The following is a 25,485-nucleotide window of genomic DNA, read 5'->3' on the forward strand; positions in this document are numbered from 1 at the left end:
ATGTATACATGTATCTAATCATCATGGTGTGTACTTTAAATATATATAATTTGATTTGTCAATTAAGGTAATTTGTCAACTACCTTAATAAACCTATTAAGGGGGGAAAATAAACCTATCAAGGAAAATTATCCTCAAAACAAAACAAAACAAAGCAATCCACCTTCTTTATGACCATACAATAATAACATAAATGTGTTGGTTTTATCTTAGTAATATAGTAGCACTCCAAAGAAGCTTTGTATACAATTATTTTATTTTCACACAGATCCATTCTCTTTGTCTCTTGTTTCCTGTGAACTTTCTGAACTGTTTAAACTTTCAGGTCTTGTAAAATGTAAGCTTTCGGGCAAAAATGTTAGCACCCGTGCGGCAGAAAACATGACTTACTACATTGAAGGAGAAAGCGTTATCAGCAGAACTGTCTCCTTTTCACAAATAGTGGGGCTCACTGCTCGGGTACACTTTTCTGAATCCCTCCCAAGCACGCCCATTCACAGCGACATCCACCCTGCCAGGATGGACAGACACACACAAATTTTTCATATGTTACTTGTGGTGTTAATGCCTCTACCAGGAGGCGATGGAGGGTGGGGTTTGGAGTTCATTTGAACTTGAATCCCAGCGCTGCCACTAGCAAGAAACATGACCCTGGACAAGCTACTTAAACTCTCCGTGTCTCAATTTCCTTGTCTGTAAACTGAGAATCAAATAGCATCTACATTAGGGCTGCTGCCAGGGTTAATGAGCTAATTCCTGTAAAACACTTAATATAATGAGATCCAGACTCCTGTTCTTTGTCTTATAACCCTGGATTTGCTAACATTTAGTAATGGGTGTAGCTATTGTATTTTGGAGCAGGATTTACAGGAAAAGAGGTTTCCAGCAGCGCGACTCCCTCACTTATGTGGTCTTCCCAGCTTCTCTGATTCAGAAACTTCAAGAGGTGAGGATGGTGTCCAGGATCAGCCTCTGACACTTAAAATACCCTTCCTAGATATGTTCATTCAATACATCTTTATTGCGAACCTCTTGAGCTGAATCATATGAAATTGCAAATGGTCTACTGTGACCATTAATAAAAAGAAGTCTTCCTTAGAATGAAGTGGGGAGGCAAGCAGGGGGAGCTCTCACACGCTATTACTCCTTGCCAATTGCACACCCAACAGGGAAAGAGAGGCCTTGCACACTGATACTACTTTACTATCCCAGCACCAGGAAGAAAGGCTTTTCTCCTCTCTGGCAACAGCCAGCGAATGAGAGACAGTCACACCTCAGCCAATGAAAGGTCCACCTTAGTTCAAGTTTCTAGTTTACTCCCAGAGATTTTTTTGTTTGTAATAGGGTTCCCACCTCTCCTTTCCTCTATACCAGAGCATTCCTCTCCTTTGTTCTGCGGACTGGCCGATGGTTTTTCCATAACTTGCTTGTCCCAGATTGTAATTCTCTGCTATTCTTGAATAAAACCATTTTGGCTGGTAAAACAACAGGAATTTTTTTAAGGTTAAAAGTAATTTCATACAATCAAGTATAAAATACCCGAGATGAAGGGTTAAGGATGCCAAGATTAACCAGACAAATGTGGGCTTTGATCTCACAAAACTGGTGCTTCAGGTAGTAAGGCACACAAACCACATGCTAAGGGGAAAGAATAAAGGATGTTGTGGCAGAAAATAGCATCTACCCATGAACCACTCAAAAGGGTAAAGGTAGGGCAAGAAAAGCTCTCCTCACAGAAAGCAAATGAGTGGGTCACAATAATTTGGAAGGATATTAGCTTCCCTAAAGCTACTGCAAAAAATCAGCACACATTTGGTGGATTAAAATAACACATACCTTTATTCTCTTATTGTTTTGGAAATCAGAAACCCGAAATTGGTTTCATGGGGAAAATCAAAGTATAGGCAGGATTGAACTCCCTAGGGAGACTGGGAGGAATCTATTTCCTTGCCTTTTCCAGCTTCAGCATATAGAGTCCTTGACACCCCTTGTCTTGTGAAATCTTCTTCCTTCATCTTCAAAGCCCATGACAGCATCTTACTTCAGTTGTCACATGCCCTATTCTTCTGTTTGTCAAAGCTTCCTCTGCTTTTCTCTTATAAGTGTGCTTGCAATTGCAGGTTAGACCCAGCTGGATAACCCACCTCAATATTCTTAATAACATCTGCAAAATCTCTTTTGCCATATAAGGTATAGGCATTTGCCATATAGGTTCCAGGCGTTAGGATCATGCCATTGGGGGGCCATTATTCATCTTATTATCCGGGGGTTGAAAGCTAATTAATTGCAGAAAAAGCAGTTAATAGGTTGTTACTACAGCACAAATGAAGATTCTTGGGTGCTCAGTGAGAAGATTTGGGAGAATATAACACCCTAAACCAAATCAGCCAAATGAAGAGTAAAGAAGGGCATTGCTAAGGCAGACAGTACAGGTAGTGTGAAGGCCTGGGGACAGGAGAACATGGGATGCTGAAAAACCTTAAAGACTGTCTTACCAGATACCTTTTACACGTGGAGTGTAGTAATGATGGGGGAGTAGTAAAAGATTCCACTGTGAGGCTCAGAAATCATTTTGTAACACGGTATTTCAAGATTCAAGTCTCATAGGATTATATTCCCCTCAAAGCTCTATCCCGAAATTTTAACATGACGCCAATAAATGGTAATATGTTTTTGTAGGAATAGAGTCAATATAAATAAATTCTATTGTCCAAATCATGGGATATAACATACATAAAGTAATAAAATTAAGAGATAACTTGAAACTGGGCCAACACATAATAGAGTCCAGAGGAAAACAATGGCCATGAAGGGTGTCAGCGGTTCAAAACAAAGCCCAAGGGACTATGGCAAACTCGAATCCATTACGGGTGAAGGTTAGTGGCCAAGGGTGAGGTTCTTATATGGAAAACCAATATTTCAGTGTACTGGTGGTTTTCAGACACAATACATTCTTCCATTCGAAATTTATTGAGGTTTTGCTTTCACCTTCTATATAATTGCGTGGCATCACTCACCATTTAGGGAAGTCTGTGTGAAAATAGCCTAAGAAGATGGAAGCAATAATCTAATGTCAGGAGCTCCAGTGTGTCCACTGGTGATCAAGGCTTTACACCAGCCATTATAGGAAGTCAGGGTGGATCTGGAAACAAAGACCAAGGCATAAGGTGATGGCTCCAACACATGACAGACACCATAACTCTGCCTGGATATAAGCCTGAAACCTGAGCATGAGGGGACAGACATCATTCGGGACCTGAGGCAAAGCTTGTACAATCAGAGACTGAAATAAAGACTTATCCTGAGATCCAAATAATAATGTCATAGTTACTCACATTTCTTTCACAACTATATAATTCATTTATTTGTTCCTTCATCTTTTTATTCCTCATAACTTCATTGCACCCTGCTATGCATCAGGTATTCGTTTCAGCTCTAGAAATATAGAGGTAAGACACAGTTCACTCTTTCCTTTATTTAACAAATGTTTATTGAATACTTACTGTCGTTCAGCCATTCAGTATACAGGATTGACTGTATACTTGTCCCTTAAGCATCCACAGTTTTGTAGGAGGAAAAAAAGATTAGTATGTAGATAACTACTATGCAGTGTGATTTTTTTTTCCTGCAATAGAAATAGGTACCAAGTACTAGAGATGCACAGGGTGAGAAGGGCATTGGCCTAGTGTTAGGAGATTCAAGGAGACTTCCTGGAAGAAGTGGCTTCTAAATCAAGATATAAAGCAGAAGCCGGAGTTTAAAGATAAACAGGGTAGAAGGAGAAACAGATTGCAGGTAGAGCGAATATCAGTTACAATGATTCAGAGAGAGCAAAGGACGCTACTGGAAGCTTAAATAGTTTAGTTTTAGCTTCAGGCTATTGTGGAGGGGTGGAGAAGGCACCAGTGAGGCCATACAGAATGCTAAGGCTAAATCACAAAGGTGTGCCTGTCATCTTGAGGAGCTGGGATTTTATCCTTGGAGCACTGGTGTGGGGAGGAGAGGCCACGGAATCACTGAGGGTTATAGAGGGAATGACATCATCAGAATTTAGTTTCAGAACATCTTTTTGTAGTGGAAAATTTTCTTCATCAAGCTCCCCGACCAGGGCACACACACCTAACAACCCACTTCGAATAATACATTATGGAAGGAAAAACCTTACACTCACTTTGCAAACACAGCTTCAAGATGGTCCCTATCTCTCTCCTTACCTGCCATGCCACGTGGATACACACTTTCCACTAGACTGCCATGCCCTCCCAAGAGAAACTTCATTGACAGTGGAAATGAAGTCAAGAGTTCACGCATAGAAACTAACCAGGCTCCTTTAAAGCATTAAGTTATTTGAGTTCAAAATAGAAAGCATCCACAATTCTGTCCTAATAGGAATTTGCAGCTGGAAGCCACTTCTAAAGGTACCAACAATTTAAATACATCACATCCCGCTGGCAGGTTCCCAACCATGTGGCAGGAGGAGACTTTCTCTCCGGCTTCTCACTTCCCTTTCAAGTTACATGAACCACTGACCTTTCCGGGTTATCATTCTTTGTCTCCTGCCCCAGCTGAAAGTAAATATAGAAGATCATCACTGACAAGAAGGAAAAGGAACCAGTATTTGCAGAGTACCTGTTCAAGGCATGTTAGGTATTTCCTGATACCTCTACTACATTCCTTTGTTGTTGTTTTATTTTTTCTTGATAGCAACCCAGTGAGGCAAGTAAAATCTCTATTCTGTGCTTGAGAAATTGGGTTTCATGGTGATTCATTTCTCCTTTTTCTGTGCCAAGCACTGGGGCACTGGGCTAGAAGTTCAGGGTCACAGGGTGTGGTCAGGGAGGGATTTGAGGACAGATTCTTTGGGCTCATGCCTTTCCAACTACATCATAAACAGGGCTTGGTCTTTTTATTGAGGTCTTTTGTTACTGGTGCCAGTACCCACGCAGCTTCCGAGGTTTCTGGTTCCCTACTTTCCCTTCCCTGTGGCACTGTCTGTTTGTAACTACCTGCCCATTCAGACTCCAGAGTCTCCATGCTACTTTCCCCGGTGTCTTTAACCTGCTAATTCTCGATTGCTGATGTGAGGATCCCCATTTCCTCTTTGGTTTGTGCCCAGCTCTGAGCCACTCACGCTCCAGTGTCAGCTCCACTCTGTCCCTTTAAATCTCTATCTCCCAGCACTGCTCCGGCAGGATCCAGTTTCTAAGCACCTGTAGCACCTCTGATTCAAAGCCTGCCAGTCCTCGGTATCAGACTTTCATCGAGGGACATCTTTAGAAACTGCTCTGTTTCCTCTATCTCCTACCACTGATCATTTAAAAAAATGTTGCTTTATTTTTCCAAGTGAAGCCATAGAGAGCTTTGTGATGAGATACTAATGCTTCCCATTTTGGTTAAAGACATAGGAGCCAATTAGACCCAGCTACTTCTTACAAACTGAACACAGACAGTGAAATCAGGCTTATGAGTAAATTTGGTCTTAGAATATAGTTAGAGAGGGGAGCCTGGCTGGCTCAGTGGGTTGAGCATCAACTTCAGCTCCGGTCATGATCTCATGGTTCATGGACTTAAGGCCCATGTCAGGCTTTGCTCTGATAGCTAGGAGCCTGCTTCAGATTCTCTGTCTGCCCCTCACCCCTCAAAAATAAATAAACATTAAAAAATATATCTCTGAATGACCATTTAGCCTGACTTTTACCCTCAGGTAGGAACACAACTAAAGTTTGTAGTTTGTAGAGGGGGTACAGGGAGAATAATATATATATATATATTTAAGTTTAATTATTTAATTTGAGAGAGAAAGAGAGAACAAGTGTGAGCAGAAAAGGGCAGAGAGAGAGGGAGAGAGAGAATCCCAAGTATGCTCCCCACTGTCAGCGTGGAGCCCAATGCAGGGCTCAAATAACAAACTGTGAGATCATGACCAGAGCCAAAATCAAGGGTTGGATCTTAACTAACTGAGCCACCCAGATGTCCTGTGGGGAGATTCATATATATAACAAAATAAAACAAAACAATGATCTATTTAGGATATCCCTCACCTAGGGCCATTCATACTAGAGAGCACTAGATTTAAGAAAGAGACTCTAGGGGCGCTCAGTCGGTTGAGTGTCCAACTTTGACTCAAATCATGATCTCATTCTTCGTGGGTTTGAGCCCCACGTCAGGCTCTGTGCTAACAGCTCGGAGCTTGAAATGTGCTTCAGATTCTGTCTCCCTCTCTCTGCCCCTCCCCGACTCGTGCTCTGTCTCTCTCTCTCTCAAAAATAAATAAACGTTAAAAAAATAAAATGTTAAAAAATTAAAATGTTAAATGTTAAAAATTTTAAAAAAAGAGAGACTCAACTACATAGAAAACAATGTTTGAATAATTTTTATAAAGGGAGAGAGTCTTTCCAATAGCAGTTACTCAACTTGTAGAATCCAGTATGCAATGGCCAAAACTGTGGGGCCTTGTGCTGGTTTGTTATTTCTTTTAAATATGAATAACTTTTTAACTAGTAATAATGTGTTTCCTGATCCAAGGTAAGATATTCATGATCAAATCTCATGCTTCAGGCTATAAAGTAATTACTGCAGAGAACAGGATTCTCTTGCCTGTGTTTCAAATGAGAAAGAAAGAGAGAGAGAACCATTGGCAAAGTCATCTTCCCTCCCTGTAACTCGCACTGAGCCACCGTTTCAAAGTCAAGGTGTCCTGACTTTGAAACAGAGGTGATACAGGTTTAGCCACGGTATATAAAGCTCTGGTTTTTGCCAATTTTTTTTGGAAGTGTTCTCCTTATCTGCCAAGATTAACCTCTTTTCTCTAAGTAAAATAAAACTATTGTTTTGCTAGTTAATAAAAAGGAAATCACACAATGTCTGTGTTAGCACATGACTTTTTAAAGCAACGGAATACTTGTATAGAGGCTCTTGTTTAAAAGTGATTATCTGAACCCATGGTATTTCAGGCATTATGCCGGTGGCCTTGACTTGGAACTCATGTTTAACTGAGATTTGGTATAGCAATCATGGTGACCCAATACATAGTAAGTTTGTTTTGTTGTTGCTGTCATTCTTAAGATCATATTCAAGCTAAAATACTAAAGCAAATGACACTATCATGTTGACACTTGAATTCAACAGACCTGGATATAAGTAAAGGTTTTGCCAACTGCTACTGGATGACATCAAATAAATAATTTAACCTGTGTTTCAGTTGGAAAGATTAAAATAAGAAACATAAAGAAGTGAAAACAACGATAGCAACCTCCTAGAGTTGCTGTAAAAATTTAAAAAATTAGCCAGGGTCTAGCATATGATGCAAATTTTCAACAAGTGACATTAGATTCATATTGCTAAATATAATGAGCTTCTCATACTTGAACTCACATTTAGAAAATAAGATGGGGCGCCTGGGTGGTTTAGTCAGTTAAGCGTCCGACTTTCGCTTAGGTCATGATCTCACGGTTCGTGGGTTCGAGCCCCACGTCGGGCTCTGTGCTGACTGCCAGCTCAGAGCCTGGAGCCTGTTTCAGTCTGTGACTCCCTCTCTCTCTGACCCTCCTCTGCTCACACTGTCTCTCTCTCTCTCTCCTAGAAATAAATAAAACATTAAAAAAAAAAAAGAAAATAAGATAAATCCCTATGTTTCCAACTAAAATGTGTTTGGTTTTTGTGAGTTTTATATCCAGTAAATAGGAGCCTCGATACAGAAATTCCAGAATGGGTCTTCTAATTATTATGAATTTACTTAAAAACTAATATGCCATTGCAATTAGACTCCTTAGACTTACTTAGAAAGCTTTCTAGGATTTTAGTACTCAAAGTGAGGTGAGAGATTCAGCAGCAGTGTCAGCAACTAGGAGCTTGCCCAGATTTTAGAACTTTAGGCATTATCCAAACTACTGGATCAAAAAAATGCAATTTAACAAAATTCCCAGGTGATTCATCTGCACATGAGAGCTTCAGAAGGATTGCTCTCGTAGAGTTCTCAGACTTTGGCATGTATCATAAGTACCTGGAGAACTTGTTAAAACACAGAAGCTGGGGCCCAACCCCAGAGTTTCTGATTCAATAAGTCTAGAGTGGCCTAAGAATTTGCATTACTAATAAGGTGATGCTGATGTTGCTAGCCTAGGAACCACACCTCAATAATGACTACAACATTTGGCAAAGTCTCTAGAATGGCCACACTTTAGTCATAAGACTACTAGTAAAAGCTACTCTAGAACCCTCTAACCAGACTTGAGAATAATCCTTAAAAGCATCAAATCAGTCCATGAATAACATATCTACTTACCACAAAAAAGTCCAACAGTACTTAAAGGAGAACAACAAAATCCAGATAGTCCACATTATAATATTCAAAATATCCACTACCCAATCAAAAATTACTACCTATGCCAAAATGCAGGAAAATGTGACCCACAAAGCAGGAATTAGTCAACGGAAACAAACATCGAAATGAAAGAGATGATGGAATTAGCAGACATGAGCATTATAACAGCTATTGCATACATGCTCAATCTTTTAAGGAAAAAACATCAACATAGAGAGAAGTGGAAAATATATTACAAAACTAAATGGAATTTCTAGAGATGAAAGATATAAGTGAAAAATGCACTGAATGAGATTAACAGCAGGTGTAGACACAAGAGAATTAAAAAAATATACATCACATAAAAAGCTGTATACAAATGTTCATAGGAGCATTATCCAGAATAGGACAGAAGTGGAAACAACCCAAATGTGTATCAACTAAAGAACGGATAAACAAAAATGTGGTATAACCATTCAGTGGAATAATATTCAGTCATATAAACAAAGTACTGATACAATATCAGCTACCACATGATCGAACCTTAAAACTATTATGCTAAACTGCTAGGAATTTACCCAAGGGATACAGGAGGGCTGATGCATAGGGGCACATGGACCCCAGTGTTCATAGCAGCCCTCTCAACAATAGCCAAAACATGGAAAGAGCCTAAATGTCCATCAGGTGATGAATGGATCAAGAAGATGTTATTTATGTATACAATTATACAATGGAATACTACATGGCAATGAGAAAGAATGAAATCTGGCCATTTGCAGCAACATGGATGGAACTCGAGGGTGTTATGCTAAGTGAAATAAGGCAGAGAAAGACAGATACCGTATGCTTTCACTTATATGGGGAACAGGAGAAACTTAACAGAGGACCATAGAGGAGGGGAAGGGGAGAAAATAGTTAAGGAGAGGAGGGAGGCAAACCATAAGAGACTCTTTAATACTGAGAACAAACTGAGGGTTGAGGGGGTTAGGGGAGAGGGGAAGGGAGGTGATGTGCATGGAGGAGGGCACTTAATGGGATGAGCACTGGGTGTTATATGGAAACCAACTTGACAATAAACTATAATAATAAAAAAAGAAAATATTATACTAAATAAACAAAAATAGTTACAAACACCATATTGTATGATTCCATTCATATGGCATGTCCCAAAGAGGCAAATGTATAGAGACATAACCTACATTTGTGATTATCTAGGGCTGGGTAGGCCGACTTGAGGGAAAATGGGGAAGATTGCTAATTGGTATGGAATTTCTTTTTGGGTGATAAAAATAGTCTAAATGTCATTGAGGTCATAGTTGGATAATTCTTTGAACAAAATAAAAACCATTGCATTGAATGATATACAAATTATATCTTAATAAAGCTATTATATTAAAAAATATAGGGGCCCCTGGGTGGCTCAGTCAGTTGAGTGTCCAACTTTGGCTCAGATCATGATCTCACAGTTTCTGGGTTCAAGACCCACATCAGGCTCCTCACTGACAGCTCAGAGCCTGGAGCCTGCTTTGGATTCTGTGTCTGCCTCTCTCTCTGCCCCTCTCCCACTAGCACTCTGATTCTTTCTCAAAAATAAATAAATAAACTTAAAAAAAAGACAGATAATTATTTTATATACGTATATGTGTGTGTATACATATAAGTTAGCATTATATTTCACGCCTAGGAGGTCACTGGTGACCTTTGCTTGAACAATTCCAATCTGAGTTGGGGAGGCAGAAGCCATGTTATATTGTGTGTTGTTAAAAAAAAGGGAGGGGGCGGTGGTAATGTGAAAACAATGCGGGTAGACCATTCTCTTAAAAAGTCTAGCTGTAAAGGAAAGAAGACACAGTGTTATTTAGAGGAGTTTGTATGAAAGGGAATGCGGTAATAGGAGGTGAAGGAGAAAGAAAGATACAGAAGAGCGGGGTAGGGAGAGTTGACCGAGCCAGGTGTGACAAGAGATGGAGTCTGAAGAAGGGGATTAACCATGCATAGGAGAGCACCACTCATCCACCCATCGAGGAGGAGGAAGGAATGAAGATCGAACATCTGCCTCAGAGTCTGGGGGGCAGCAGCTGGGCTGTTTGGCTGAGGAGACATTGCTCAGAGGTCTCTGAACATCCACAGCTTTCTAGTACTATCCACCTGTTATGGGTGGTGGTGGTGTGTGCATGTGTGTGAAGGGGGAAATCATCCTCCTCAATGACATTGTCCCACTGACAAGAAGGTGACAACTCCCACAAGGAAACTTGATAGTTTTGAAGACACAGAACCTTTGGGGGATGTTCAAGCCAGATTTAGAGATTAGAGTAGAGGCAGCTGCAAGCTCAACTGTCTACAGGGTCCAAGCAGTTAATAACAAGACCTAATGTTCACTGAGTGCGTGTAATGTGCAGGCATCAGTCTGAACGCTTTCTGTTCATAAACACACTAAATCTTCACAACAGCCCCATGAGGGGCGCCTGGGTGGCTCAGTGGGTTAAGTGTCCGACTTCAGCTCAGGTCATGATTTTACGGTTCATGGGTTCGAGCCCCACATCAGGTCTGTGCTGACAGCTCAGAGCCTGGAGCCTGCTGCAGATTCTGTGTCTCCCTCTGTCTGTCTCTCCCCACTTGTTCTCTGTCTCTCTCGCTCTCAGATATATAAAAACATTTTTAAAAATTAAATAACACAATAGCCCCATGAAGTAGGTATTCTTAATTCTACTTGACAGGAAGAACACCAAGGCACATGAAGGTAAAGGAACTCACCAAGAATCCATAGTTAAGAAACTGGTAGAGCTGGGGTTTGCAGCCGAGCAGTCTGAGCATGCTCCAAATCATGAAGTGACATTGCCTTTCTTTAAAGAAATATGCATCATAAAATGGCATGGGGCCTATGATGGCAGAAGAGCCCATGACCATACTGACTATACGAAGGAAGGGAGCGGGCACTACTTACACCGAGCCCCTTCCTCACAGGCATGAAGTGTTCGGTGTTCCCAGTGTTCTCAGTTCAGGAGATTTTTTTGTTTTTTTTTTTTAAAGAGGAGCTGAATCTGAACTTGTAAATAAAATCTCACGATTTTTTGTAATAAACCATGCATTTATGAATTTAAAAAAATCTCACGATTTTTATTTTATTTTTAAATTATTTTTTAAATTTAATTTATTTTTTAATTGACATCCAAGTTAATTAGCATACAGTGCAACAATGATTTCAGGAGTAGATTTCCTTAATGGCCCTCACCTATTTAGCCCTTCCCCCTCCCACACCCCTCCAGCAACCATAGGTTTGCTCTCCATATTTAAGAGTCTCATGTTTTTGTCCCCCTCCCTGTTTTTATATTATTTTTGCTTCCCTTCCCTTATAAATCTCACGATTTTTAAACATTGGAAATTTATTTTTTTTTAAGTTTAGAGATTTCATGACAAACACATCCATGGGCCAGTTGAGGTTGATGATGAGCCAGTGTGATCTCTGCTTTAGAGGGAAATATAGGCATCTAAGGTGTCCAAGAGAAAGAAGGATCTAATACAAAATACAAAGTTTGATAAGTTCGGAAGTCTGATATGTCCACAGACAGCATTTGTAAAGGTACAGCATAAAGGGGAAACGAACACACATTTCATGTAGTCGAGCAAATATGCATCATGAAGAAAATCAGAGAATACCAGCCCAAAGAAGAGAAGACGACAGACATTTTAGAATAACAAATAAAAATGCTGGGCTTCTGTCATTGATAAGGACAATCGAAATGGGACATCATTCTCCAAGAAAGATAAATGTGATCTGGACAAATAAATCTCTTGCTGTAAAAGTCCTGTCCCACTTACATCAGGCATACTGTAATCAGCGACATGTAAGCAAATAAGGGACAACCCATCACGATCTCACAAAGTTACTGGAAGAAGAGGGGGAAAAAAAAAGAGCTTTGGCACCAGTAGGAGAAACAGTTCCCCAAAACAAAATTACGTCCTGTTACCATGAGAAGCGACAATAGACACTGAGCAGTCCCTGCAGGGTCTGGGCAGTAAGGTGCACAGCTGGGCTCTGAGAACAGATCGTTAGGTCAGATCTCTTCCACAGCTGCCTAGGATCACCATACCTAGGGCGATGTACCTAAAACTGTGCTGTATAGCAGGGCAGGGGTGGCGCGGTTGGTTAAACACTCGACTTTGACTCAGGTCAGATCTCACAGTCTGTGAGTTCAAGCCCCTGCGGGCACTGTGCGGACAGCTCAGAGCCTGGACCCGGCTTTGGATTCTCTCTCTCTCTCTCTCTCTCTCTCTCTCTCTGCCCCTCTCCCACTTGCACTCTGTCTCTCTCTCAAAATTAAGTAAACATAAAAACATTGTTTTTTAAACAGTGCTGTATAACCTCTTTGCAGCCCATTCGTCAATACTTCTGTCTACATTGAAAGGATCAAAAGGCACAAACTGATGTTCAAGTATCCAGCAATCATTACAACTGCCACCACCACAACAGACCAAAGGTATCGGCCCCTGCACAAGAGTCCACTGTTATCACACCATTCACTGGCTTGCCCTGCAGGCCTCGGCCTCTGGCTGGGAGAAACTCTTTACAGCCCCCAGAGAGCTCGCTTTGATACCCAGAAGGTAAAGTCGCCTTTTGTTTCAGTAAAGAAACTCTTTTTTTTTTTTTTTTTCCAAGTTGAGTCCCCTGGTACGTCTCCTATCTCTTACGTACAACTGGTCATCAAAACCCATGACCCTCTTAGTCCAAGCATCCATTTGGCAAAACTGTCAAACCAATGACAACAGTAAAATAACAGCAACATGCAAGAGTGATCGCTTTATGAATGTGTCTGATGAGTAGGTGCCGTTCTAAGACGTGGTGGATTTGCTGCACAGTGTGGGGTTTGGTACTAGCTGGAACTTCTGCGGCAGCCGGATGTGTGTAGCTTCTAAGAAACTCCTACTCACTTCCCACGCCAGGGCTGACGGTGGGCGACTTTCCCCCAGTCTTTTCAGACCTTTATTTCTCTAGATTCTTCCCACTGTTGCGGAAGCTGGAAGTCCTACCATGCATCGTCTATTCCGTGCCCTCGCAAAGTTTCTACTCCCCGACTGAACAGTAACTTGCACTCATTCTGACTTTAGCAGGGAGGTGCTATTATTATCCTTACTTCACAAGGAAAAAACAAACAACAAACAAACAAACAAAAAATACCTGTGGCACAAAGAGGGAAAATTACTTTCCCAGAGTCATACTCCTGTTGTGTATTGGAAGATTTGAACCCATACAAATTTTTTGACTTAATAGCTAGTTAACTATCATAATAGATTGCTAAAAGAAGATATAGAGAGACAGGTATTAGTTGCCATTACAGTACATATAGATGGTATATATCATACATGTCATACTATGTGACATACATAGCATGCATTATAAGTAGCAGATATCATATATATACATTACATAAAGTATGTAACCGATTAGATAGGGACACTCAGCTTGTATATAGAATTTAATTCTAGGATTTTATAGAAATTGATTTTTCAGCTGTTTTCGCTAGTGGCTAATAAATTGCCACCTGTGTATAATGGAAAATATACATACACATGCATATATTCTTAACTGTATACATTTGGTATCTTGATATCATTTCAACAATTGAAAAACCAGTTTCTGTAAGATCCCAGAGCTAAATCATCCTACAAACCAAAAGGAATGGGGAAAACTTTTTTGAATAATATTGGTGACTCAAAAAAAAAAAAAAGAAAAAAGAAAGAGAAGGCTGAGCTCATTAATATTCAAGCAAGGATGCATTTGAATAAGGAAAGTTAATAAGTACTCTGCGTGGGAGATCCGTGAGACAGTATAAGGCTGTGAAACAAATTCAATGTTTAGAAGAAAATGATAGATAATTCCATTTAATGAGTACACAGCAGACTAATTATCATAATGAAATATGTTTAATTAAAAAGAAGTCTGCTTCCTAATGATTATACTGACTGTAAACCCGTTTGGAAACCCCAAATACAGCTAAAGAGGGTATATATAAAGGCTTCAAGGAAGCTTTACACAAGGAGGGTAAACAAACATATTTACTGTAGTCTAAAGTAATCATTCTAGCTATCCTAGCCTCTTTTCATGTAACACTCCCTGATTTCTTATGGCAATGCCCAGTTGGAAATAAAAAAAAAAAAAAGAAAGTCTTAGGAAAATCATTTAAATATATTTTTATATGAATTTGGAGAAAATATATTTTAATATACATTCGTAGAAAAATGCAAACTATAGCAAGTTTCATTCAGGATACTGTTAAAATCCATTCGCAGAATCAAAACATTAACCAAAGCGTCCAGCTCCAATTTGCAGTGGGACTTAGCAAGGACACGTAAAGCATGACTTCACACACTCTTTGAGCCACGTGACCAGTGGGGGCTCAATGGACAGGGAACAACATAGCAAGTGGAGGAGAGCGGAAAGGGGGTTTCAACCCAGGGCTGCAAAAAGGTGACCCTGTCTGGATCCTCCACGAGATTCTCAGAATGTAACAGATGAGCTCATCAACACAGATTAATAGTCTTTATTAGATGGAAAGTTCAAGGATTTTTTGTATTAAAGCAGGAAGGTCTTCTGCTTCCCATCCTCCAGTCTTCTAGAACATCTCATCCTCCTACAAGAAGGACAGTTTTGAACACCTAGAACAAGGATAAAACATTTCTTTTTTTCCCGAAATGCCAAACAGCTCTGAGGACAAGAATGCTATGATTTATTCCTGATGGTTGCCATGGGTAGGGCGTAATAGGTATTGTAACTCAGGGCAAGTATTTACTTTACCTAACTTTTCTGTAAGTTATTTTCCTCACTTCAAAAAATGTATTTTCGTGGGCATCTGTTTGTCTCCTTAAAAAATCACAAGCCACTGGGGCGCCTGGGTGGCTTAGTCGGTTAAGCGTCCGACTTTCGCTGAGGTCATGATCTGGGGGTTCATGGGTTCGAGCCCCGTGTCGGGCTCTGTGCTGACTGCCAGCTCAGAGCCTGGAGCCTGTTTCAGTCTGTGACTCCCTCTCTCTCTGACCCTCCCCTGCTCACGCTGTCTCTCTCTCTCTCTCCTAGAAATAAATAAAACATTGTTAAAAAAAATCACAAGCCACTGATTTCTGCTATGATTTTTTAAAAAAATCTATGCCTTCATATGGGAGATAATTAGAGAAAATTACCTTACTAGGCTATATCTATCCTTCGATTATCTTCTAGTAAGGTCAGATCTGATTATGTCTAAGGTTTGAAGAATAATTAATAGTACAAATTCTCTGGGGAAAGATTTTTTTCCCTCTCTTCTGGTGTAACGAGGGGCTCAAAGTAACATTGGTCAGCTGAAATGTGTTTGGTTTTTTTTCCCTATAAAAGTAATTGTGACACCTGCCCTCTCTTGCCTTTGCAAATATCAACCCATTTTTCTATTTTATGGGTTAAAAGTCATTTTCTATTGGATAAATTTAAATAATTACCAAAATAAAGAACAAAATATATTTCAGGAATAATTTCTTGATTCATGTATTATTACTAATGATGTTAAACATTCATTAGGTGCTTACTATGTGTTAGGCACTGCAATAAATGCTCTCCAGATAGGTGTCAATCTACAAATAATCCTGCCTCCCTATAGAAGTGTAGTTAAAAACATAATGACCAAGGACTCATGAGAATAAATGACATTCTGTGAAATGTGAAATTAGAATATTTCCCCATAAGTTTCATAAACTTGCATACCTTCTACCATGCTTAGCAAGATAATTGAGCACTCACTAAATATTTATCACACCATCATATCTGAGAACATTTTACAATAAAAAATTACATCTTCTATTTCATTTCACTTTACAGTATCCCATAGGTAGGTAAATATAGGAAAATAAACCCATTTAATGGGTGAGAAATGAGGCTCAGGGAAGTTAAATGATTTGTTCAAGATAAGCAAACCCTCACTGCACTGCTTTTCCCTTCACTGTTGGATGGGTTTTAATATTTGAGTGCCAATTTATTTTTTTTTATCTGGAGCCCCAAGTTATCTCTGTAAAGCTTGTGTTTTATAAGTTCACTCCCCTCTAACTTTGCATTGTCCTTATAGGGTTCTTAGGATAAAGTTCATAGTCTTAGGCTCCACTTAGAAGGCTCTGCTGAACCAAACCTTCACCCAACTCCCTGGCTTCATTTCCAAGTACATGGACTTCACTCAGTTCTTTAAAGCAAGTTCCTTCTTAAATACCGGTTTTCACGTATGTTCTCTCCTTTGTTCCTCCTCCACCCTTCTGTCAGGCTAGTTTTTATTAATCCTTTGGGTCTCTGCTTAAGTAGCTCACTCTTCAAAATTTTCCCCAACTTTCCACATTAGGTGAAGACCCTGTTACTCGTTCACATACATTCCATATAGAAAGAAAACATTTGTCAAAGTATTTTTGGCTATGCTGCAGGTGGACCAATGCCTTATTTGGTCAATTTACCAAAATATAAGTCATAGTGGAGGATAGAGCCCACCTCCCATGATGGAGAGCTAAAAGTGGATCCTTGTTGCAGCCTTCCTTGTAGCTGGAATGCAGATGCATGGGCAAATTAGATGCACCTGCTTCCAGGCTCCAATGAGACGCTAGTGACTCAAAGAAGCATGGACAGAAGAGGATTTATCCCCAGTATGGTGACAGTGGCTTTGCTGACACCCAGTTTTGAGAGATCACAGAAACATCAACAGCCTTGGTGTCAATGGTAGAAGCCTTGACCCCGTTCTGGCAATGTAAGGAGTACAAGTCATGGATCCTGGTGATCAATGGAATTGGTAGTGTCCCAACTTGACTAGTTCCATTGCTTAATTTTGGGTGTGACCTGGCTATGCATACACCCTTATCCATTTTCTCAGCTTGGTTTCCCAGCACTCCTGCCAAATCTACAAACTAAGACATGTCTTTTCAATAAATTGTGTTTGTGTTTAAAGCAGTCAGGCTCAGTTTCTGTTGCTTGCAACTTAGCACCCTGAAAAAAACACTATTGCCCTTTTAACTTTATGATTTAAAATGAATACATATTTCAGTGATGTCTGCTTCTTCCATTGAACTATAAGCTTGAAGACTTTTTCTCTGTCTATTATATGAGCCACTGCTGCCTAGCACAGGTTTGTCACATAGTAGACACAAAATCAATCTGCTGCATGAAAAGAGTGAATTAATATCTGCAAAGCACTATGCCTAAATGATAGAGAGGGTTGGGCATAATCAGGTTCAACAAAGGAAAGTCACAAATATTATCCTCAATACAGAGGATCTGTTTATAATGAATTAAATGTGTATGTGTGCATACAGCCACACACACACATATGCACTAGTGGATGTGCATATACATATGAACTAATGAATTACCATTATGTAAGACAGAACATGAAAAGTGTGGGAAAGACAGAAAGGTCAAAAGGAGAAGAACTGAAGACATTACGAAAGAGGTAGCTTTCATGCAGGATCTTGAAGTGTAGATCAAATTCTGATATTCGAAATTTGGAAGACGGATCATTCAATGAAGTCTGAACACTTGGAGGGATGAACAAAGGCAAGGATGAACAAAGGCACGGAGGCCAAAATGCATAGAATTATGGGCAATTCTCTATTTATTTAGAATGTAACAGGCGACCTATTAACAGCTATTATGGAGAGGAAAAGCTATTAGGGAAGAAAATGGCATGTCTAGTCTGCACTATGAAAAAGTTAAAATTACAGAATTATTTAAAATTTAACACGGAAGGGCACCTGGGTGGCTCAGCTGGTTAAGCGTCAGACTTCAGCTCAGGTCGTGATCTCACAGTTTGTAAGTCTGAGCCCCGCATCGGGCTCTGTGCTGACAGCTCAGAGCCTAGAGCCTGCTTCGGATTCTGTGTCTCCCTCTCTCTCCGACCCTCCCCTGCTCATCCTCTGTCTCTCTCTTTGTTTCTCAATAATAAATAAATGTTAAAAAAGTTTTTTACATAAAAAGGTAAAATTTAACACAGAGAAGAAAGAGTAGACCAAAAAACAAAAACAAAAACAAAAACAAAACAAAACAGGTTTTAGAAGCAGTTGGTATAATTCAAGGAGAGGTAATAGGACACTGTTCGAAATAGTAGACACAAATGAATGAGACAGATTATGAGCCATCAAAGAGGTGAGATTACAAAGATTTGGAACCTGGCTGGATATGGGAAGTTTCTTTAAAAAAGCCAAGTTTTATAAAAATGAAAATAAAGCATGGATAACTGGGGGAAATGGTAATACCAAGAACAGAAGGGAGAAATCATAGGGAAAGGTGAAGTTTTAGAGAGAAAGAGAAAGTTTCCTGTAGGATATTTTGAGCTTAAAGTACAGGCGCATTCCAACAGGCAACGGGACGTAGAGGTCTGGAGTTCGAGAGAGAAATCAGCGTTAGAGGTCCGGACGAGGAACTGAAGCAGATGACGCCAGTGCTCTCCTAGTGCAGCAGGATTCTCTCACAGAGTCATGACACCGAGGCTTTTCTCGCCAGGAAGCAACTTTACTCCTGCCGGCGCCACTCAGTTGGGTTCATACCCAAAGAACTGAGCCCTGAACGCCACGTGGCATGGTTTTTTAAATATATTGTTTACTTCTTCGTCTCCCATATATGGTAACACACAAACATGCAGTCTGATGAAGTGGTCTCATGTTACAAGGTCTTGAGGGATGTTGTCACATAGGTGAATAGCAAGGTTGCCTTGAGATGTTCTTTTTTGTTTTTTCTTTCCTTAGGGAGGGCTCTACCACACTAGGTCCCTTCAACTCCCTTTATATCATTTCTGTGTACCTTTCTCGCCACTTTGGTGTGGTTTCAAGCATCAGCCCCTGTGGCCCACTTTGGAAAACAACTGGGAGTTACTAGAGGTGCACTCCCTGCATATGCAGATTGCTAGAAGAGTCTGGAGTTTATGTGCTCTTCTCTTCTGCCCTTTTTTTTTTAAACGTTTTATTTATTTTTGAGAAAGAGATAGAGACAGCATGAGCAGGGGAGGGTCAGGGAGAGAGGGAGACACAGAATCTGAAGCAGGCTCCAGGCTCTGAGCTGTCAGCACAGAGCCCGACGCGGGGCTCAAACCCACGAACCATGAGATCATGAGCTGAGCTGAAGTCGGACGCTCAACCGACTGAGCCACCCAGGTGCCCCTCTTCTCTTCTGTCCTTAGCCTTTTCCAATGCCAATCAAGTAAAGAAGTGTGAAAGCCTTGCCTTGAATTGTGCAACACTGAGATGCAACTTACACTCCACTTGTTCTGCAGGATCAGGCTGACTTATGCTTGAGATCACACCCTTGCCTGCCTCCCCCCTCCCCTATCTTACGCTCCTCCTCCTCCAGGCTCCTGTGAGAGCACTTCTTCACTGAATCACTTGTACATGAATCCATATCTCAGGGTCTGCCTCTGAGGCACCAGAGGGAACATAGGGAGTTGTTCTCCTAATGCTGCTCAAGTCTTCCATGTTGCCATTGATGTTCTTTTGTCAAGTTTTGAGTGAGGGGTGGTGAGATCTTTGATTCTAATTATGGATTTCTCTTTTTCTCCATATATTCTACTGTTTATGCATCACTTATTTTTAAAACTCTGTTATAAGTTGCATAAACATTTAGGAGTTTTAAGTTCTCCTGATTAAATGATACTTTTTATCATTATGATGTCACCCTCTCTATCCCTGATAACTTCGTTGTGACTGAAACTTATTTGGTCTGATGTTAATATAGCCCCCCAGGCTTTATTGTGATTACTCTTATCATGGTATACCTGTTTACATCCTTCTACTTTTAATATGTTTGTGTCTTTATAGTTAAAGTAGGCCTTTTTAAAGCAGTGTATAGTTCAATAAGAATGAGCCATAACGTAAAGTATGGGCTGGGTGACTAAGATGTGCCAATGTAGGTTCACTCTTTGTATAAAATGTACCATTCTGGTGAGTGATGTTGAAAATGTGGGAGGCTATGCATGCATGGGAACAGAGTATACATAGGAAATCTTCATACTTCTCTCAATTTTGTTATAAGCCAAAAACTGCTCTAAAACAAAAAAGCCTTAGGAAATAAATTAAAAAAATTTTAAAGCGCATATTTTACTTTCATTTTTGAAAGACATTTTTGCTGTATATAAAATTGTAGGTTGGTAGCGGGTTTTTTTCTTGAGTAACTTAAACATGTGGTTTTACTCCCTTCTTGCTTACATTGTTTCCAACAAGTCTGTTGCCACTCTTATTTTTGTATCTCTCTATGTCATGTATCTTTTTTTTGTTACTTTGAAGAGTTTTCTCTTTATCATTGCTTTTAAGAAATTTTATTATGATGTAGCTTGGTATATATTTCTTCATGTGTCCAATCCTTGGAGTTCATTGAACTTATTAGATCTGTGGATATAAATGGATAACTTTTGGAAATCTGTCAGCCATTATATCATCAAAATTTTTCTATATCTTTCTTCCTTTTGAGATACTAATTACAAAACTATTAAAATGAGGTTCTCCCACTGTTTATTAATACTTTCATCTGTTCAGTATTTCCTCCCTCTGTGTGTTTCATGTTAGTTCCTGTTTCTATTTCTATGTCTTCATGTTAACAAATCTTTTCACCTGCAGTGTCTAATCTGTTAATCCTCCACAGAGTATTTTTTCATCTTGGACATTGTAATTTCCATATCTAGAAGTTCAATTTAGGTCCTTTTTATATATTTTATATTTGTTTCTACATGATATACTCAATCCTTAGTTTTTGAACATATGGCATTCATTTATACTAACGATCTTAATATTCTTTCTACTAAAATTATCACCGGTACCATTTCTGGATTTGTTTATGGTGGTTGGTATTATCCTCACTATGTTTTGTATTTTCTGCTTTGCATGCCTTGTCGTTTTTAACTGGAAGCCAGACATTGTGAATCTTATCTTCTAGGGTGCTACATGTTTTTGTAGATCTTAATATTACTGAGGATTGTTCTGTGATTCTGCTGAGTTATCTAGAAACAATGTGAGCATTTTGAGGCTGTTTAAAAAGCTTTGTGAGGCAGGACCAGAGCAGCCATTCATCTAAGGCTGACTTTGTCCCAGTACCAAGGCAATACTTTTCTGAGTGCTCTATCCAGTGCTCCATTAATTAGTAAATTTTTCACTCTAGTTCCTGGAAACAAAAACTGTTCCTGGCTATGTATGAACTCTGGAGATTATTCCTCTGCTCCTCTGGCATGCTTCTTCCTTGGCCTCAGATAAGTTACTCACCTTCATGTGCTGATCAGCATTTATCTGAAGCTTTAAGGAGGACCCTTTGCCGACCTCCCAAGCTTTCTCTGAATGCAGCTCTCTCCTATAGTATTCTGTGAACTCTAGCTCCTTTGGACCCGCAAACGCCGCTTCACCATCTCAACTCACAAAGACAGCTGGCCTCCACAAAGCTCTTCCTCCCCCATACTCTGGAAACTTGCTCCTTGGTGAGAAAATAATAGGGTTCACATGACTTTTTTCTTATTCCTAAGGGATCACTACCCTGCATTGTCTGATGTGCAGTGTATGAAAACCAGTGTTTTACATATTTTTTTTTTCTGGAATTTGTCTCAACCAGAAAGATAAATCCAGTCTTGGTTATCCTATTTTGGGCAGAAGTCACGTGGTGCTGTTTTTGATAATAAGAGGACTTTGTATGTGCTCATAGAGGGGGAAAGATTGACTGTAAAGTAGAATTTGAAATTGAAGAGAGAGAAGGAAAAATTAATGAATGAATTTCCTAAAGGAAGTACAAAGGAGAAATAATGAAAAGCTGGGATGGGTCTTAATTTTGGAAAGGGAAAAAAAAAATCCCACTTCTTCTGAGACAGGAAGAAATGAGGAGAGTAATAGCGATAAAGCATAGAAATTTAGATGCAGGATTCGTGTGGCCAATGGATATTATGCGAGCTCCTATTATATAATGTGAACAAATCTCAGCTACTTTCTGCAGTGTGGGCCAGGGGATGGAGGAGAGAGAAGCGTGATTGTTAGCACAGGTCTCCCCCAAATCACCCTCGTTCCAAATCCTCACATCTGAGCTTTCCATGTTCTTGATAAAAGTGAATGTTTTATAGATTACCTAACGGGTTCTTAAAACTTCTGGTGGTCTGATTCACAGCTCACACTGGTATCTGATATCTTTTGATGCCTCCACTGATCTTTTCAACTTAAAATCCTGCCATATAACATTACCTAAGGGATATGAGACAAGTGAAAATATGATTTCAATTTAGCGAAGTAAGTGTTCTGCATATCAGGTTATGGAAGCACAGTGGGTGGGCAGGGGCCCTACATCATATTCAATAGCCAGAGAAATGCTGCTATAAAGAATTGCCCTTATAACCCAAAGAAATTATCCACAGCATAGATACGGGGTATAAGAGTGGTGAGAAGGAAGGCTGTTCCATTAGAGGGAGGAGAATGTGTAAAGGTCTGGAGGCAGGAGAAGTTTTGGAACTGCAGATGGATTAATAGGACTGGGGAGGTCAGAGAGCTCATCAGAAGCTACAGCCCCACAGATACCCTGAATACACTCTGGGATGTTTGGAATTGATCCTGAGAACAGTAGGGACTCCTAGAGGAGTTTTGTTTTTTAATTTTTTTTAACATTTTTATTTATTATTGAGAGACAGAGAGAGACAGAGCATGAGCAGGGGAGGGGCAGAGAGAGGGGGAGACACAGAATCTGAAGGAGGCTCCAGGCTCTGAGCTGTCAGCACAGAGCCCAGCACGTGGCTTGAACTCACAAAGCATGAGATCCTGACCTGAGCCAAAGCCGGACACTTTGGCTGAGCCACCCACGCTTCCCTAGAGGAGTTTTAAGTAGAGGAGTGACTGCAATCAATTTTGTGATTAGAAATCATTGTGATATCAGTGTGGAGAACATAAGGGAAGGAACAAGACAGAGTACTCAGTGTGATAAGGGATAACATCCTCTCCTGAGGCAGTAGGAGAACAGTAGGGATGGAGAAATGTGATGTCTCTTCGAAAATAAGATGGTAGAACTACCAGACCTTATAACTGATTAAATATGCGGCATAAGAGGAGCTCCGGGGAAACACCCAGATGTTTGTCTGGATAACTGTATTGACGGCCCTGTTTTCAATGAAACAAGTATTACTGGTTAGATGGTCTAAACCTCCCTGTAAAGTAAGAGATAGTAGGGATGGTTGGAATGGTTTAGATTTGCTTTCATTCACGGAACACATTGGTCTACTGTGTCAGGCTTAAAGATGGGGAAAGTGAAAGAAGATATGGGATAGTAAGCAAGACAAGTAGTCAGGAGGGGTGGTGGCGGAGAGTGACAACCTTAGGAATCCTTAAATCCTAGTCAAGGTTAGGTAACGTGAGTAAGTAGTGGAAGCAAGAGTCTTGGTTATGATCTTCTTTCTGCAACCCTGGACACTACGGAAGTAGCATCAGATAAAGCAGACACAGATGGTGGGTTGAAATCAAGCTGCAGAATACGGGGGTGGTATGGGTAGATTTACAGTAAAGTACAAGATGGAAGGCAACATCTGGGACTAATATGAGCATCTCTAAAATGCTTTCCCATGAGCATAGGAAGCCAGAACAGGGCCAATAAGAGAATAAAGGCAAAGTAAAAGGCTGAGGGTCAATGGGCTGAAAATGAAGGAGAGTGTGATGAATAGGAGATAGCCATCAGAGAGCATGTCAGCGTTTAAGGGAATGGCGGTAGTGAAATTCCAGTAAGGTGGGTCCAGATGTGATCTCACCTCATTGAAGGTAGCAAGTGGTTACGAGGCAAGATTGTTGAAAGTGTCATGAATATGAATGATGACATTCCAAATTAGGGGGTCCACAGGAAGTCTATGAATAAGGTAAAAGTCATGCTGGAAGTCAGTTATGGAAACAGGATGGGCAAAGAGCAGAAAGTGAAACTGTGAAGAGCTCATAGTCAGTTGCGTGGAGGAAGAGACACAGTGCTGAAGTGGAGGCGGGGCTGAGTGCTTTCCTTCCTCTGAGTCCGGAGGTATTGCTTTCATCAGGAGGAAACTGGTATTATCGAGAGAAAACAAGTATGGGAAGTTACCATGAGCAGGGAAAATCATTCAAGGAAGGAATTCACTTTCAAGCAAATATCATGTTACAATAATAGAAGAAACCTCAAGGACAATTCTTTTTGTTCCACTGGTCATTGTGGAAGCAAGTAGGAGATGGAAAGCAAGGATGGTTAGGGATACATGGTATAGCAAGGAACGTGCTGGAAGGGACACAGTGAAAAGTTTTCTCCTCAGTGACAATATTTTTTTTTTTAATGTTTTATTTATTTCTAGGAGAGAGAGAGAGAGAGAGAGCGTGAGCAGGGGAGGGCCAGAGAGAGAGGGAGTCACAGACTGAAACAGGCTCCAGGCTCTGAGCTGGCAGTCAGCACAGAGCCCGACGCGGGGCTCGAACCCCCGAACCGCGAGTACATGACCTAAGCGAAAGTCGGACGCTTAACCAACTAAGCCACCCAGGCGCCCCATCAGTGACAATATTTTAAATAAGTGCAATTGAGGCTCTCGGAGCCATTCGTATTTCTGGAAACTCCAAAGTCATTTTAAGTTTATTCGTTAAAATTTGGGGGGCTCATCATAGTTGCTGAATATCTCCAAAATGAAATTCTTTGAAGAGGCCTTCTCTTTGAATGTTTTTTTAAATGTTTATTTATTTGAGAGAGAGAGACAGAGAAAGCATGGGGGGGGGGCAGAGAGAGAGGGGGACAGGATCCAAAGCAGGCTTTGTGCTGACAGCAGAGAGCCAGATGCAGGGCTGGAGATCGTGACCTGAGTCGAAGTCAGTCTGACGCTTAACTGACTGAGCCACTGAGGTGCCCCCTTTTGAATGTTCTTTAAGTGCTTATGGAGAAATGTGAGTCAGAAATAGGATAGGAGAGGATACACAGGAAGATTATTCCCTACTGTCAGGGTCTGAACCCAGAGAGAGTTCACTAATGAAACAAGTGAGTGGAGAAAACTTTACATTTCCACATTAAATATCAGAAAGTAATGACTAAGAGGTGGAGAAGATGGGAGGAATATACAAAAGGTTTCACCCACACCCTGTTTTGTGGGCTTTGCCCTAATCCTGACACCACGCCTATGAGTTTCGCTTATTAAAATAATAATGAGGTAGAGTGACTAAAATCTGCTGACATTGCATAGAGCTATACACAGTCC

The 25,485-nt window shown here is 40.4% G+C and overlaps 1 protein-coding gene across 1 annotated transcript in view; it reads left to right on the plus strand.

Annotated features, from left to right (window-relative positions):
• The first annotated feature begins 12,042 nt into the window (after window positions 1-12,042).
• Window positions 12,043-25,485, plus strand: part of MAL2 (mal, T cell differentiation protein 2) — a 43,165-nt gene continuing 29,722 nt past the window's right edge. The window contains exons 1-3 of the mRNA XM_077778921.1: window positions 12,043-12,147; window positions 12,840-12,904; window positions 13,296-13,382. Of these exons, the coding sequence (XP_077635047.1) occupies window positions 12,043-12,147; window positions 12,840-12,904; window positions 13,296-13,382 (257 nt within the window). The remainder of the gene's footprint in view (window positions 12,148-12,839; window positions 12,905-13,295; window positions 13,383-25,485) is intronic.

Source organism: Crocuta crocuta, unplaced genomic scaffold, assembly GCF_008692635.1.
Source record: "Crocuta crocuta isolate KB4526 unplaced genomic scaffold, BGI_CrCroc_1.0 scaffold448, whole genome shotgun sequence".
Classification (NCBI taxonomy): domain Eukaryota; kingdom Metazoa; phylum Chordata; class Mammalia; order Carnivora; family Hyaenidae; genus Crocuta; species Crocuta crocuta.